Here is a 16,405-nt window from a genome sequence, read left to right as displayed (position 1 = left end):
ACTGCTACAAGATGGGGACCAGAATGAGGCATTGCTACAAGAAGGGGACCAGGATGAGACATTGCTACAAGAAGGGGACCAGGATGGGGCATTGCTACAAGTAGGGGACCAGGATGGGGCATTGCTACAAGAAGGGGACCAGGATGGGGCATTAATACAAGATAGAGACCAGGATGGGGCATTACTACAAGATGGGGACCAGGATGGGGCATTACTATAAGATAGGGACCAGGATGGGGCATTACTACAAGGGGACCAGGACGGGGAATTACTACAAGAAGGGGAGCAGGAAGGGACATTACAACAAGAAGGGGACCAGGATGGGGAATTACTACAAGAAGGGGACCAGGATGTGGCATACTGCAAGAAGGGGACCAGGATGGGACATTACTACAAGAAGGGGACCAGGATGGGGCATTATTATAAGATGGGGACCAGGATTATTACATTAATTTTTTTCCTTTAAGAGTTGGAATGGCAAAAGAAACAAAAAAGCCAATATTGATCTCTTCGAACACCCTCCACTGGTCCCATTTCAACACTTTTCTCTTATACCCCATTGGTTATTAATTCCTGGTCTCTCTCAACACCCAGGACATAACTACTTGGCTAGTCACTGATATAAGTGGTGACAGGTCTTGGCCAGGCTGACGCTCATTTCCAATGTACTGAAGAATATGCAGGCCATGGACAAGCCGCTACTCCATAACGCCCTGCCTCATTACAGGAAAATCATCTCCCAGTCCCAATGTGCTACCAGGTGCGGAGTGCATCACACTCACTTGTAGGCCACAGGCCTCCGCTTTCTCCAGGCCTCCATCTACAGGAGCCACCGCACATAACTCAGGGGACACAGTTCATTTTAACAACAAAAAGTTTACTGGAAAATTCAAGTTCACCAGATTGTAACACACGGTATCGGGCACAACACTTCTTAGATCTTGTTTCCTTAATACAGTGAGTGTTCAGCATTACTATTTGTTCCTCTTGGACTATTCTTGCATTTTCTGTTCCTGTCAGCCCTAGGAATTTCCCATCCAGTTCCGCAGGGAACTTAGGATCCGTTACTTTCCCATCACGCAGTTCCACGTCCATCTTCCTTTGTACACCAGAGGATAAGGCACTCTTTGTAGTACCTGTGTCATGCTTTGAGCTCCGGACGTTGCAGGAACTTCTACAAAGGATTCTAGTAAGGCCTCCCACTGCCCCAAACGATAGACTCTTGCTGGCACTAGCTCCCACTGCACTTGAACTTATCCTTGGTTACTGTATTTCCCTATCTGACTGCCTATGAGGAAGGAGACCCTTTTTACTGGGGCTTTCTCCTTCCACTATAGCTTAGTCCCAAACTTTAACTATGTCTGTCCTTACAGTATGTAGCTGGGTAGATCTCTCTTACAAACACTGTGTATTACATTTACATACGGTACATTAACCAGATTACCCCTATAATGCTTACCAAAGTCTATCTTGCCCTATAATCACTACCTTATGTCCTGAACCTAACCTACATCTTACTCTATACTTGACACTAAACATTACTTATGCATTACACATTAAACAGCGCATACACCTAAAACCGTACTACACAGTTCACACTTCACAGGTCACAACATATGTATGAAATGCATGACTTCATTTACATGATGAGATTGTTGCCTTCAGGAGCAGGAACTCAACAGTACAGTCCACCAGTCTTACATCAGTTCACATGAGTGTGATTTTACTGTACTCCGCACATGAATTGCCGGCTTTTCAAAGGACACCGGTGTGTAAAAAATGGACAGCTGGCATGGTGCGATTGCTATGTGTTTTTTTCTCGCATCCATTGACTTGCATTGGCCAGTCTCGTCCGAGATATGCTGCAAATCGAATAATGTTGCGATTTTTTTCTCAGTCCGATTTGAGCTGAGAAAAAAAAAATCGCAGATGAGATATAACTCATTGAATAACATTGGTCAGAGTGCAATCCGATTTTTTATCGGATTGCAAGCATCCATTTTTCTCGCAAATGAGTCACACTAGCGATTTTAAATTGGTACGATTTTGATGCAGGAGAGTCGGACGGGTGTAGTGCAAGTGTCATGCGTTTTTTATGCGAGTACAATCTGATTTTTCACACCTAGTGTCCAATTTACATCTGAATGCAGTGTGATTGCTATTCGATTGCGATTTTAACATGAGCTTTTAAATAGATAAATTCTCTAAGTCATTTACACATCATTTTCAAAGGAAATATTCTTCAAAACATATATATATAGATAGATATATAGATATATAATACATAGATAGATAGATAGATAGATTAATAGATAGATAGAAAGAAAAAAAGCTGGCAATTCATGTGCCGCTTACAGTTAAATCACAGAGTGACAGGTTACAATAGAATAGCTTACTGTACATGTATTTAATAAGATTACTTTTCGGAAAAAAATGGCGTGGGCTGCCGCACAATTTTCATAACCAGCAGAGGGAAAGCTGATGGCTGGGGGCAGATGTTTATAGCCTGGGAAGGGGATAATACCCATGGAGCTTCCCAGGCTATTAAAATCAGCTCACAACTGTATAGTTAGCCTTTACTGGCTAATAAAATGTGGGCCCCCAAAAAATGACATGGGATCCCCTTATAATTAATAACCAGCAAAGGCTATGCAAACAGCTGTGGGCTGATATTTATAGCCTAGGAAGGGGCCATGGCTACTGCCCCCCAGGCTAAAAATATCAGCTCTCAGCTGTCCCAGAAAAGGCGCATCTCTAAGTTGCGCCAATTATGGCACTTAGCCTTGCTCTTCCCATTTGCCCTGTATTGTCAGGTGACATCAAGCCCCTAGGTTAGTAATGGAGTGGCGTCAATAAGACGTCCCCATTACTAACCCCATTGTAAGAAGTCTTTTAATTGAAAGAATGACACAGACTCCTTTAATATTCTTAAATTCAAATGCGACTGGTGTGTAAAAATCGGACAGCACTCACACGATCCCAGTGCTGTATGATTTTTTCTCTCGCACCCATTGACTTCTAATGCTGAATGCGATCCGATATCCGATTACAATCGCAGCATGCTGCGACTTTTTTCCAGTCCGATCATGATCCGATCAGAGCTGGAAAGAAAAACGCAGATGAACACACAATCATAGAATAACATTGGTCCTAATTCAATCCGATTTTTTCATAGGATTGCATTCGTCCAATCAGGGCTGTGGAGTCGGTAAGCCACAGTTGGGACTCCGACTCCTGGATTTTATCAGGTTCCGACTCCAACTCCGGCTCCGACTCCTTCATAAATGGCCAATTCGTAACAATAAATTTACTGTTGTAAAATATTAACATCATGCTTATTCAGTTTCTCACCATCATATAAGTAATCAGACCACTTAGAGCAAAAATTATATTTATTATAATACAATTAGAATATAGCAAATAACTTTTATAAACTTTTCTAAACTCTTGTAAGTAAATATGCAATAAACACTGTTATGCAGTTAATAATTAGAAATCTATAAATTTGCCTCAGAAAAAGTATTGCCTCTGTCAGATCCTCCTTCATGGATGCCCTCAAATCTGATCTAATTATTTTGAGAGCAGAGAACAACCTCTCTACACTAACTTGGGTTGGTGGCAAATCAGTAACCACTCGGGCAACATCTCTGACAATGTCAGGATACAGAGGAATCGCTTGTTGCACTGTTATTTTTGATGAACGGTCAAATTTCTCAATTTCTTTTAGTGCACATGAAAAATTCTGCTGTAATGTACTGGCTGTGTTCTTTGATGGGGATGACTCTTCTTCTATGCGGGAACGCTTTGCATGGTCCTTGTGATCCAAATATTTTTCGAAATTAAATTCTTCATCAGTTGATGAGGGTGAAGATGTGGCAGGACGACCAAATTCTTCTTGTTCCTCCTGACTGTTCTGCAACCCTTTCATCCTTACTGCTATTTCAAACAGAGCTTCTTTTCCTTTAGTTAGCTGTTGATCATCTAGGAGAATCCGATGCATTGGGTCTACATAAACAGCTGCCAAAAGAATGTTATTTTGTAATAGTAGCTCCTCTCTCCGTTTCATTGATGTAGCAATGCCTCTTGCAATTAACCCTCCTCTTTGGGACAGGCGAAACATCAGGTTCTTCCACTCCTTTAAGAAAATACCTGGAGTTAAGTCCTCTGCTTGTAATTTTTTAGTCACTGTAAATGGGAGCTCTAGCAATTTTTCCAGCTCAGTCACCTGATTCCACTGACTTTAATTTAGCATCAGTTGAGGGTTAGCCATGTCTACAAGAAAGGTTTTCAGTTCAACCAAGCGCTGAATCATTACGTAAGTACTGCCCCATCGTGTGGCTTGATCAATAATTGCCCCTTTTCCAGCACGTCTCTTCAAAATTGAGTCAACTTTAGGGGTTCTGGCAACAGTAGCCAATTTTCTCACCTTGCCAATCAGTGCAGCAGCATGTCCTTCTTGCAGACTGTCTCTTATATCCAGCTGTAGCGTATGCACAACACAGCGCATGTGATGAATGAAAGAACGTATTGACACAGTTTCAACAAGATCATCTAAACTATCATGTTGCTGTTCACCTGAAGCAACTTCAGTTTGCTCCTCAGTTACAATACTGTGTTCCTCTATTTCCAACATTTCTGCGTCTGTGGACCCAGAATGTTCTTCTAGCTGCTGGTCATCATCATTACTCTCATTCATTAGCTTAATAGTACTTATCATATTTGAAGCATTGTCAGTTACGACAGAAAGAACTTGCTCTTTTTTAAGTTCATAGTCTTGCAGAACCTTTTCCACCAAGACCTGGAGAAACTCACTGGTGTGATGAGCTTTGGTGTCTTTTACTGCCAATGTCTTGGTAACTATTTCATTTTTGTCACAAACAAATCGGACATTGATGGCAAAATAGTTCACTCTGTGACGTGTGCAGGCATCCATTTTAAGAAACAGAAAGCGTCCCTTGAGAGTTTTTTAAGTTCTTCCTTTTGTTTAAAAGCTTCTTCGATTACTAATTTTCTAATACTCTCTCTCTCCAGAGAAACACCAAGCTTGCGGGCCATTTCCCCACTCAGACACATAAAAGCTGGTCGTGAAAAAATAATGAAATAGGCACACTATCCTTTACAACAAGCTCTATGATCTGTTTTTTAAATGTATCTACTGTCATTGTCACAGTAACTTTGTCACTGACAAAATATCTTGCAACTGATGGCTGCAAAGTTCTCTGCTCCTTTGTTTGACTGGAAGAGCTGGGCACTGGTTCATTGGTTTGGATGCAGTCTTTCTCATCCACTGCTTTCAGTACTTCTGGATGAAAGCGCTGTAAATGTCTCTTTAGATTAGAAGCTCTGGTTGGAGCTTTTTTATCTTTGCCTGAATATGCACTGATCTTGGTTTCACAGCATTTGTTTTCGTCTGGATCATTTGTCATACACTGACAGACATAATGTTTTCTATCTTGAGTGATGGTGAAATGTTCAAATACAGCGGATTTAATGTGACGCTTCTTTGACATTCTCAGGTTTTTAATTTTGCATTCACAATCCAAATGACAATTGTTTTTCCTAAAAACAATTGTACAAAATTATTGCCAGGTCGTACAACTGATATAGTGGTCAGTAATACTGTTATTCTTCATGTACTCACAGTAAAATGATGCAAAGTTTGTTGAAAGGATAATACTTCTTACAGTCTTCCTCTTCTGAGTAGCAGCTGTGAGATGCTTGGAAGACGCACACCTAGTAAACATCTAGTCTAGAGGAGGAGCTTTACTACTAAGAATTTGCAACACATTTTCACTTTCAGTTTCATACACTGTAAGTAGGGGGGTTGGGGCACCATGAGGTTAACCAAGTATAAGATTAGATAAGGGCAGTGGAGAACAGTGACACACAAGAAATAAGAAATATCTCTATCTCCAGCAGAACTGCTTATCACTGTTGTTCATAGTTTGATAGAACATATATATTTGAATAACATTTATAAAATTCATATGAAAGTTCAATTATGAAATATTAATAAATTTTTTTAAAAGCTGGAGTCGAAGTCGGTACATTTCTACCGACTCCAACCAAAACTAACTCCGACTCCAACTCCACAGCCCTGCGCCCAATTTCATTGCACGTGGGAATGAGCCCTTAGGCCATGTTCACAAGTTCGGTATTTTACATCAGTATTTGTAAGTTAAAACCAGGAGTGGAACAATCAGAGGAAAGGTATAACAGAAACATGTCACCATTTCTGCATTTTTCACCCACTCCTTGTTTGGTTTACAAATACTGATCTAATATACTGAGCAAAGACTGAACATGACCTGAACGTGAATGTGGCCTGACAGTGTGACACTAACAACAATGATGAATAATCTCAGGAATCTGCCTCTGACTTCACAAATCCACCCATAATGTAACACAAAGATAAGCCCACAGGCTATCAAACAATGTGAATACAATGCTCAGGAAATTCAAGTTCATAAGAACAGAAACCTGAACATGGATGTATGGCGGGGTTACACTGACTGATCCCGCGCAATCACTGCCACATCACAATTCTATCACTGCTCTGACTTCTGTGTGACATGCAGATACCAAACGTGCACAAAATTGTTGGAACGCACCCCTTAATCATTGAATTCAGGTTTGTCATTGTCTCATTTAAAAGCCTGCCCCTCACCATGCCGTCTGCCTTTACTAACGTGACAGAATGGATGGTGGTAAAGAGTAGAGATGAGTGGACCCGTGGATGTTCGGGTTCGACCGAACTTTAGTCCAAAGTTTGGTTTGGGTACCAGAACTCTACCCAAACCCCATAGAAGTCAATGGGGACCCGAACTTGTGTGCTGTAAAATGGTCATAGTAAAGTCTAGGGGGCTGCCAAGGGAAGGAGTGTAGCCCCACAGAGTCTCAGTCTCTCTCTAAATTCTAAAACGGACTTCTAAGAAAAGTCTTTCGGAGTTAATCGGACACTAGGTATCCGGTACGAACCCTGAACTGTACAGTTTGGGTTCATTCATTTCTAGTAAAGAACTCACTGATACAAGCACGGTCCTGTAAAAGGAGCCACCAGGGTAACCAGTCCATTCATGACATTTCTTCCCTCCAGATATTCCCCCATCTCCTGTGAGTGATATTATTGAGAAGTGGAAGGAACCATAGGAACTGCAGCAACTCAGCCACAAAATGAAGACCATGGGTCATTACAGAGCGGGGTCATGAAAGTGCGTAAGTAACAAAAGGCTGGAAAGTAAGATATACAGATTTAAAATATCTAAATACTGGTTTATATTCAGAGCTGTGGAGTCCACTTTGGTGGATTCGGAGTTGGAATAAAATGGACCGACTCCTAAAATATAGAATAAATTGTGTACAGTAGTACAGTGCAGCATGTGATGTAAATGTTTTCGTAAGAATTCGGGAAAGTTATGGAATGTCCTATAAATGTCTGTTCTGTTCCTTATCTAAGAATCTCGGCTTTTAGTTTAGATGAATCTGTCCTGCACTTTATGTACATGCTCAGTAGTGAGGCAGTACTGTGGGGTCATAGATGAGATGAATCTGTGCTGCACTTTATGTCCATGCTCCATAGTGAGGCAGTGCTGTGGGGTCGGAGTCATGGAGTCGGGAGTCAGGGAAATTGAGAAGTCGGAGGTTTGGCATATCGACTCCACAGCCTTGTTTATATGATTTCGTATTGTAACAACATTTTTTTCCTGTACATAGCAGTTCCCTAATCACTAGGCCATTGGTCAATTTCTAAAAGGCTCTTAAAAATGGTAATCAAGATGCTTCGATCAATATTTACAGTATATTAACGTACAAAAACTCCCGAGAGCACAAGAAATGTCCCACTGTATTACAACCATTAGGGGGTGATACCACCTGACCAGCATGTCATTATGTCATCTGAATACAATGAGTTTATGAAAATTAACCTGAACGTAATTTAAAATGCTAACCAGCGAAGACATGATATCAAGATCCTTTGTAAGGACTGTAAGGAAAGAACAGATTGATGAATACAGTTCACAAGATGAGACACAGTGTCTCCAGGTTGGTGGAGGAAGTGTACAGCTACCCGAGATGGGATATTAAACTCAAGGTGAAGGAAATTAGGAGAAGGTTGACATTCATGGAAGGGTCTGAGAGAGAGGTGGGCCATAGCAAGGAGATGAGGGACACACCAAGGCGGCATAACCTTGGCCAAAGTCTATCAGGCTCCGTTAGAAATGGATAGCACGCGGACGTGCCATCCTGTTTGAACAGATCTGTTCTTCGCACACATAGAATTGCACATTTGTGTGAATAAAGTCTTATATGCTCCTATTTATGTACACCCTTCAAGCCTTCGGGGTACATCCACATGGACTGGATACATTGCAGAGTTTTCACCTTTGAAAATCAGCAGTGTGAAAATAAACACCGAATAGTGAATACATCGCTAGGGAAAAGTTGTGACTTTACTGCAGACTTCATTGGTTTTCAAAAGGTGACGATCCACTTTATAAATTGACCAGCTACGGATGTCAATATGCAGGTATAAAGAAAATCCAGATAGAAAATCTGCTGCAAATCCAATTCACATTTTTCTGCCCTATGGCCTAGTTCAGATGTCTGGTTTTCACTTACATTTTCTATCCTTGTTGTACACTTATTACAGTCTTTGGGGCCTTTTTTTTTTTTTGCAGACTGCATCTTCACAGAAAAAACAAAAATCACATACGCTTGTCACTGACAAATCACTGATACGATTCTAAGGATTTGTGAAGCTGAAACAGCACACAGATGCCAACATAGGTATGGGTAGGAGAAGTTCTGTAATTAGTTTTTTTTTTTGCATATGAGAAAATCACTGATGGTAGAAACTGAAACATTGAGCAAACGCTGCTGAAACTCTGATCCAAAACGTGGCTGAAACTTGGTCAGCTTAAAAAAAACCAACAAAACAAAAAAAAAACCCATGTCTGTATAAAACCTTAGAGTTCAGGAGTACAACACTCTTCAGATTCACGTTTTGCAACCTGTGACCTGCAAACTTGCAGTATGCCCTGGAAGTTGTACTTTTATAAGTGTTAGTGATCTACAGGTTGTGGAATGCTGCTACCGATTATAAAATCTTTGGTATAGAACCTTATTACAGGGTTTAAGATGATAAAATTATTGACTATCATACAACATCTGGCTGCAGTTCCCCAGAGGATAAAATGTATAGTTCCCTGAACTATGAATGGATGATAATGAGATGAAGAACACTGACAACCCCTGAGAATGCCCCCATAAATAGCGCCACTATGGCAGCAGCGGCAGAATGGGTCTGCACTATCTGTGCAATCCTGATAACACATTATACAGGTCTAGACGATTACTTAGAATTCTAATTCCAGAGTATAAAGTTAATCCTTACCAGGTTTCACATAGTAGATATGACTGAGGAGGAAGAAGCAGAGACCCAGGCACAACTTTAACTGCATAAGTGAAGCTAATGTTCACAGAGTTCATGAAAGAAGAGGTGTTGGCAGCACAAACAGCACAGGAAAGTCTGGATCTGAGCACACAGGGTGACAGGCAGGAAGTGTGGAACCTTCAAGTGACAGCTTCTAGGTGCTGCCTACCTGGACTCCTCCTTACTAGGGATGGGCAACTTCAAGACAGCTGATTTCATCGCACCTTCATTTAACCATGAACTGTCTGGAATCAGGCAGCTGCAGTGGAACCTGTATTTCCACTTTACAGTATAATTTTTTTCTGGGTGTTCATGAGAAATTATCACCAATGACAACAGATTCCAGAGGGTGATGAAGTATAGATCAGAAGAGCAATTAGGTCAGGTAACATCCCAAAGGTCCATAGTTGCATGTCCCATAGTGATGAGCGAACGTGCTCGGATTAGGTGTTATCGGAGCATGCTCGGTTGCTAACCGAGTGTCTTCGGCGTGCTACAATAATATGTTACAGTGCCCGCGTCTGCAGGTTTCGGAGCTGTTCAACAGCCACAACATGTGCAGGGATTGTCTACCAAACAGGCAATCCCTGCATGTGTTGCGACTGTCAAACAGCCGCAAGACATGCAGCCGCAGGGAGTCAAACATTTTTCGAGAACCTCAAAGTCACCCGCTTAGTACCCAAGCATGCTCGGATAGCACCTTATCCTAGTATGTTCGCTCATCATTCAAGTCCCATAGTCTAATCAGACCAGCCTGATGCTTCCAAACAATATTGTAAGGTCACACGAGTTTTTTTCCATGTAGATTCTGAAGAGGATAAGCTTCAAAATCTACATCAGAATATTTCAAGCATTTTTTCTGTGTTTGTGGATTTTGTTACAAAAACAAAACAAACACATGAGCTTATTTAGATGTCAGTTTTCTTGTACGAGTGCTCTCTGCGTTTTTCACGGATAGCAATCTTGCCTATGATGGTCTATTCGGCTGTTCACATATCTGGTCCATTTAAAATAAAAAGCAGAGATATGTACAATTTTGATTTGAGCATTGGATCCAAATCGGCAAAGCAAGTCTGAGTCCGAGAAAAAAATCATACTGCACTCAGATGACATTTTTTGCAAACTGTCATAAAGGTGTAGAAACTTTTCTTTTTTCTCCACGTACAAAAAGAACTGATGATACTCGGACCACACTCTGATCAAATAAGTGAGAGAGACTAGGCACTTGATTTTTGCAATAAAGCGAACAAAAGTTTTTTAATGGCAATCAAAAATTAATTTAACTTTTCGGTCCCAAAAAATAATATTTACATATTATATGTCAAACTGAAAAATCCATATTGTGGGTATAGCAAAAAATTGCAAGTTACTTTTTATTTCCTAGTACTCATTAAGTTATGGATTTTTTTCTTTGACATATACAGCTCTGGCAAAAATTAAGAGACCACTGCAAAATGCTCAGTTTGTCTGATTTTTCTCTTTATAGGTATATTTTTTAGTAAAATGTAAATTGTTCATTTATTCTTTAAACTACTGACAACATGTCTCCGAATTTCCAAGCAATAAATTTTGTATTTTTTTTCTGAAAAGGAAAGTGGTCAAAATAAAAAAAAAGTGCTTTTAGACCTCAAATAATGCAAAGAAAATAAGTTCATAATTATTTAGAAACAACAATACTAATGTTTTAACTCAGGAAGAGTTCAGAAATCAATATTTTGTGGAATAACCATGATTTTTAATCACAGCTTTCATGCGTCTTGGCATGCTTTCCACCAGTCTTTCACACTGCTTCAGGTGCAAAAATTTAAGCAGTTCTTGTTTGATGGCTTGTGACTATCCATCATCCTCTTGATTACATTCCAGAGGTTTTCAATGGGGTTCAGGTCTGGAGATTGGGCTGCCCATGACAGGGTTTTGATGTGGTGGTCTCTTAATTTTTGCCAGAGCTGTATGTGAATATTATTTTCTTCTGAACATACTTTTTCATTATTGTTTTGCATAGTGTTCATCTTAGGCTGGTTTCACACTTGCGTTTTTATCTGCATGCGTTTTTAAAAAACGCATGTGTGAAAAAACGCATGTAAACGCGGTAAAACGCATGCGTTTTTTAGATGCATGCGTTTTTATAGAAAAACACAAGAAAAAAACAAAAAACCCTACCCCTAACCCTAACCCTACCCCTAACCTGAAATACGTGGCACTGAAATACGTTTATATACGTATATACGTATATAAGTGCCACGATATTTCAGTGGCCACGTATTTAAGTGCCACGTATTTAAGTGCCACGTATTTAAGTGCCACGTATTTAAGTGCCACGTAAGTGCCACGTATATGTGCCACGTATGTGCCACGTAAGTGCCACGTATATAAGTGCCACGTATTTAAGTGCCACGTATATAAGTGCCACGTATATAAGTGCCACGTATTTACGTGCCACGATATTTCAGTGCCACGCATAACCACGTAGTTATAGTATTCATAGTACGTGGCACTGAAATACGTGGCACTGAAATATGTGGCAATGAAATATCGTGGCACTGAAAGACGTGGCACTGAAATACGTGGCACTGAAATATCGTGGCACTGAAATATGTGGCACTGAAATAAATGGCACTGAAATACGTGGCACTATGACTGTCAGAAAATGTTCATTAAACGGTTAGGGGTGAGGTTAGGGGTAAAGTTAGGGTTAGGGTTTGGATCCCTTCATCACCTTGATGGTGGTGGGTGGCTTTTCAGTGTGTTTTCTGGTGTTTTTTCTATAAAAACGCATGCGTTTATAACGAAAAAAACGCATGTGCTTAAAAACGCATGCGTTTACATAGACAGCAATGCATTTTTTGCCGCGAAAAAACGCATGCGTTTTTTCGCGGCAAAAAAAAACGCACAAAAAAAATACTACAGGTTGCATTTTTGAAAATGGACGCATGCAGAAAAAAACGCATGCGTTTGAAAACGCGACCAAAGCGTACTAAAAAACGCATGCGTTTTCAATGTTAAATATAGGGGAAAAAACGCATGCGTTTTTTTGTGCAAAAAAACGCTGCAGACAAAAGCGCAAGTGTGAAACCAGCCTTATACAGTTCTCACGAAGGTCCAAATTGGGTCTGAAATGTTATATAAATTTTGGATTGCCATTAAAAAGCTTTTGTTCACCTTATTGTAAAAATTGAGTGCCGAGTCTCTCTCACTCACAGTTGTGTGAAAAAGTGTTTGCCCCCTTCATGATTCCCTATTCTTTTGCATATCTTTCACACTTAAATGTTTCAGATCATAAAACAAATTTAAATATTAGACAAAGATAACACAAGTAAAGACAACATGCAGTTTTTAATTTCAAATCTTTATTATTTAAGGGATGAAAATCTACAGCATCCTGGCTGAAAAAGTGATTTGACTCCTTCCCCCTTAAAACATAAATTAACTATGGTTTATCACATCTTTGGGTAGTTGAGTTCAAATTCCCTAGCCACATCCAGGCCTGATTACTGCTACACCTGTTCTCAATCAAGAAATCACTTAACCCCTTCCCGACCTGTGACACTGCGTATGCATCATGAAAGTCAGTGCCAATCCGACCTGTGACGCATATGATGTGTCACAGAATGATTGCGTCCCTGCAGATCGGGTGAAAGGGTTAACTCCAATTTCACTCGATCTGCAGGGACAGGGGGAGTGGTACTTCAGCCCAGGGGGGGGTGGCTTCACACCCCCCCCCCCCTACATGGCTACGATCGCTCTGCTTGGCTGTTGAAAGTGAAACAGCCAACCAGAGCGATTTGTAATATTTCACCTATGAAAACTGGTGAAATATTACAATCCAGCCATTGCCGATGCTGCAATATCATCGGCCATGGCTGGAAACCCTGATCTGCTCCCCCTACCGCCTCCGATCTCCTACCCAGTCCTCCGTCCTGTGCTCCGCTCCCCTCCATCCACCTGTCCGCTCCCCCATCCTCCTGTCCGCTCCCTCGTGCTCCGATCCCCACTGTGCTCCGATCCCCCCGTGCTCCGATCCCCCCCATGATCCGATCCCCCCCCTCACACTTACTGAGCCTCCAGGTGTCCGACCGTCTGCTCCATGGGCGCCGCCATCTTCCAAAATGGCGGGCGCATGCCCAGTGCGCCCGCCAAATCTGCCGGCCGGCAGATTCGTTCCAGGTACATTTTGATCACTGTGATAAAACCTATCACAGTGATCAAAATAAAAAACAAATAGTAAATAAACCCCCCCCCTTTATCTCCCCCATAGGTAGAGACAATAATAAAATAAAGAACATATATTTACATTTATTTTTCCACTAGGGTTAGGGTTAGAACTAGGGTTAGAATTAGGATATGTGCACACGGTGCGTATTTGGCTGCCGATCCGCAGCGGATTGGCCACTGCGGATTTGTAGCAGTTTTCCATCAGGTTTACAGTACCATGTAAACCTATGGAAAACCAAATCCGCTGTGCCCATGGTGCGGAAAATACAGCGCGGCAACGCTGCATTGTATTTTCTGCAGCATGTCAATTCTTTGTGCGGATTCCGCAGCGTTTTACACCTGTTCCTCAATAGGAATCCGCAGGTGAAATCCGCACAAAAAACACTGGAAATACGCGGTAAATCCGCAGGTAAAACGCAGTGCATTTTACCTGCGCATTTTTCAAAAAATGGTGCGGAAAAATCTCACACGAATCCGCAATGTGGGCACATAGCCTTAGGGTTAGGGTTGGGATTAGAGTTAGGGTTGGAATTAGGGCTAGGGTTGGAAATAGGGTTAAGATTAGGCTTGTGGTTAGGGTTGGGATTAGGGTTAGGGGTGTGTCAGGGTTAGGGTTGTGGTTAGGGGTGTGTTGGGGTTAAGGTTGTGATTAGGGTTATGGCTAGAGTTGGGATTAGGGTTAGGAGTGTGTTGGGGTTAGTGTTGGAGTTAGAATTGAGGGGTTTCCACTGTTTAGGCACATCAGGGGTCTCCAAACGCAACATGGCGCCACCATTGATTCCAGCCAATCTTGCATTCAAAAAGTCAAATGGTGCTCCCTCCCTTCTGAGCCCTGATGTGCGCCCAAACAGTGGTTTACCCCCACATATGGGGTACCAGCGTACTCAGGACAAACTGGGCAGCAACTATTGGGGTCCAATTTCTCCTGCTACCCTTGTGAAAATAAAAAATTGCTTGCTAAAACATAATTTTTGAGGAAAGAAAAATTATTTTTTATTTTCACGGCTCTGCGTTATAAACTTCTGTGAAGCACTTGGGGGTTTAAAGTGCTCTCCACACATCTAGATAAGTTCCTTGGGGGGTCTAGTTTCCAAAATGGGGTCACTTGTGGGGGGTTTCTACTGTTTAGGCACATCAGGGGCTCTGCAAACGCAACTTGATGCCCGCAGACCATTCCATCAAAGTCTGCATTCCAAAACGTCACTACTTCCCTTCCGAGCCCCGACGTGTGCCCAAACAGTGGTTCACCCCCACATATGGGGTATCTGCGTACTCAGGACAAACTGGACAACAACTTTTGGGGTCCAATTTTCTCCTGTTACTCTTGTGAAAATAAAAAATTGAGGGCTAAAAAATAATTTTTGAGGAAAGAAAAATGATTTTTTATTTTCACGGCTCTGCGTTATAAACTTCCGTGGGGGGTTTAAAGTGGTCACCACACATCTAGATTAGTTCCATGTGAGGTCTAGTTTCCAAAATGGGGTCACATGTGGGGGAGCTCTAATGTTTAGGCACACAGGGGCTCTCCAAATGCGACATGGTGTCCGCTAACGATTGGAGCTAATTTTTCATTCAAAAAGTCAAATGGCGCTCCTTCCCTTCCGAGCCCTGCCGTGTGACAAACAGTAGTTTACCCCCACATCTGAGGTATCAGTGTACTCAGGAGAAATTGCCCAATAAATTTTAGGATCCATTTTATCCTGTTGCCCATGTGGAAATGAACAAATTGAGGCTAAAAGAATTTTTTTGTGAAAAAAAGTACTTTTTCATTTTTGTGACTAAAAAGTTAAATGTTCATTTTTTCCTTCCATGTTGCTTCTGCTGCTGTGAAGCACCTGAAGGGTTAATAAACTTTTTGAATGTGGTTTTGAGCACCTTGAGGGGTGCAGTTTTTAGAATGGTGTCACTTTGGGGTATTTTCAGCCATATAGACCCCTCAAACTGACTTCAAATGTCAGGTGGTCCCTAAAAAAAAATGGTTTTGTAAATTTTGTTGTTAAAATGAGAAATCACTGGTCAAATTTTAACCCTTGTTTCCAAAATTGTGCTGATGTAAAGTAGACATGTGGGAAATATTATTTATTAACTATTTTGTGTCACATAACTCTTTCGTTTAACAGAATAAAAATAAAAAATTTGAAAATTGTGAAATTTTCTAAATTTTCCCCAAATTTCAATTTTTTTCACAAATAAACGCAAAAATTATCGACCTAAATTTACCACTAGCATGAAGCCCCATATGTCACGAAAAAACAATCTCAGAACCGCTAGGATCCGTTGAAGTCTTCCTGAGTTATTACCTCATAAAAGGACACTGGTCAGAATTGCAAAAAACGGCCAGGTCATTAAGGTTAAAATAGGCTGGGTCATGAAGGGGTTAAATAGGACCTGCCTGACAAAGTGAAGTAAACCAAAAGTTCCTCAAAACCTAGACATCATGCCATGATCCAAAGAAATTTTGGAACAAATTAATTGAGATCTATCAGCCTGGAAAAGGTTATAAAGCCACTTTTCAAGCTTTTGAACTCCAGAGAACCACAGTGAGTGACATTATCCACAAAAGGTGAAAACATGGAGCAGTGGTGAACCTTCCCAAGAGTGGCCGGCCAACCAAAATTACCCTAAGAGCGCAGCGACAACTCTTCCAAGAGGTCACAAAAGACCCCACAACAACAGCCAAAGAACTGCAGGCCTCACTTGCCTCAGTCAAGGTCCGTGTTCATGACTACACCATAAGAAGTGGGCAGAGTTCCAAGATGA

At 41.2% G+C, this 16,405-nt stretch overlaps 1 protein-coding gene across 1 annotated transcript in view; it reads right to left on the bottom strand.

The window, feature by feature from the left end:
* LIPI (lipase I) overlaps positions 1-9,576 on the bottom strand; it is a 75,424-nt gene extending 65,848 nt beyond the window's left edge. The window contains exon 1 of the mRNA XM_077294044.1: positions 9,395-9,576. Within this exon, the coding sequence (XP_077150159.1) occupies positions 9,395-9,461 (67 nt within the window). The 5' untranslated portion in view covers positions 9,462-9,576. The remainder of the gene's footprint in view (positions 1-9,394) is intronic.
* Positions 9,577-16,405: the final 6,829 nt, after the last annotated feature.

This window comes from Ranitomeya variabilis, chromosome 3, assembly GCF_051348905.1.
Source record: "Ranitomeya variabilis isolate aRanVar5 chromosome 3, aRanVar5.hap1, whole genome shotgun sequence".
NCBI classification, from domain to species: domain Eukaryota; kingdom Metazoa; phylum Chordata; class Amphibia; order Anura; family Dendrobatidae; genus Ranitomeya; species Ranitomeya variabilis.
This window is presented reverse-complemented; position numbering and strand designations above follow the sequence as displayed.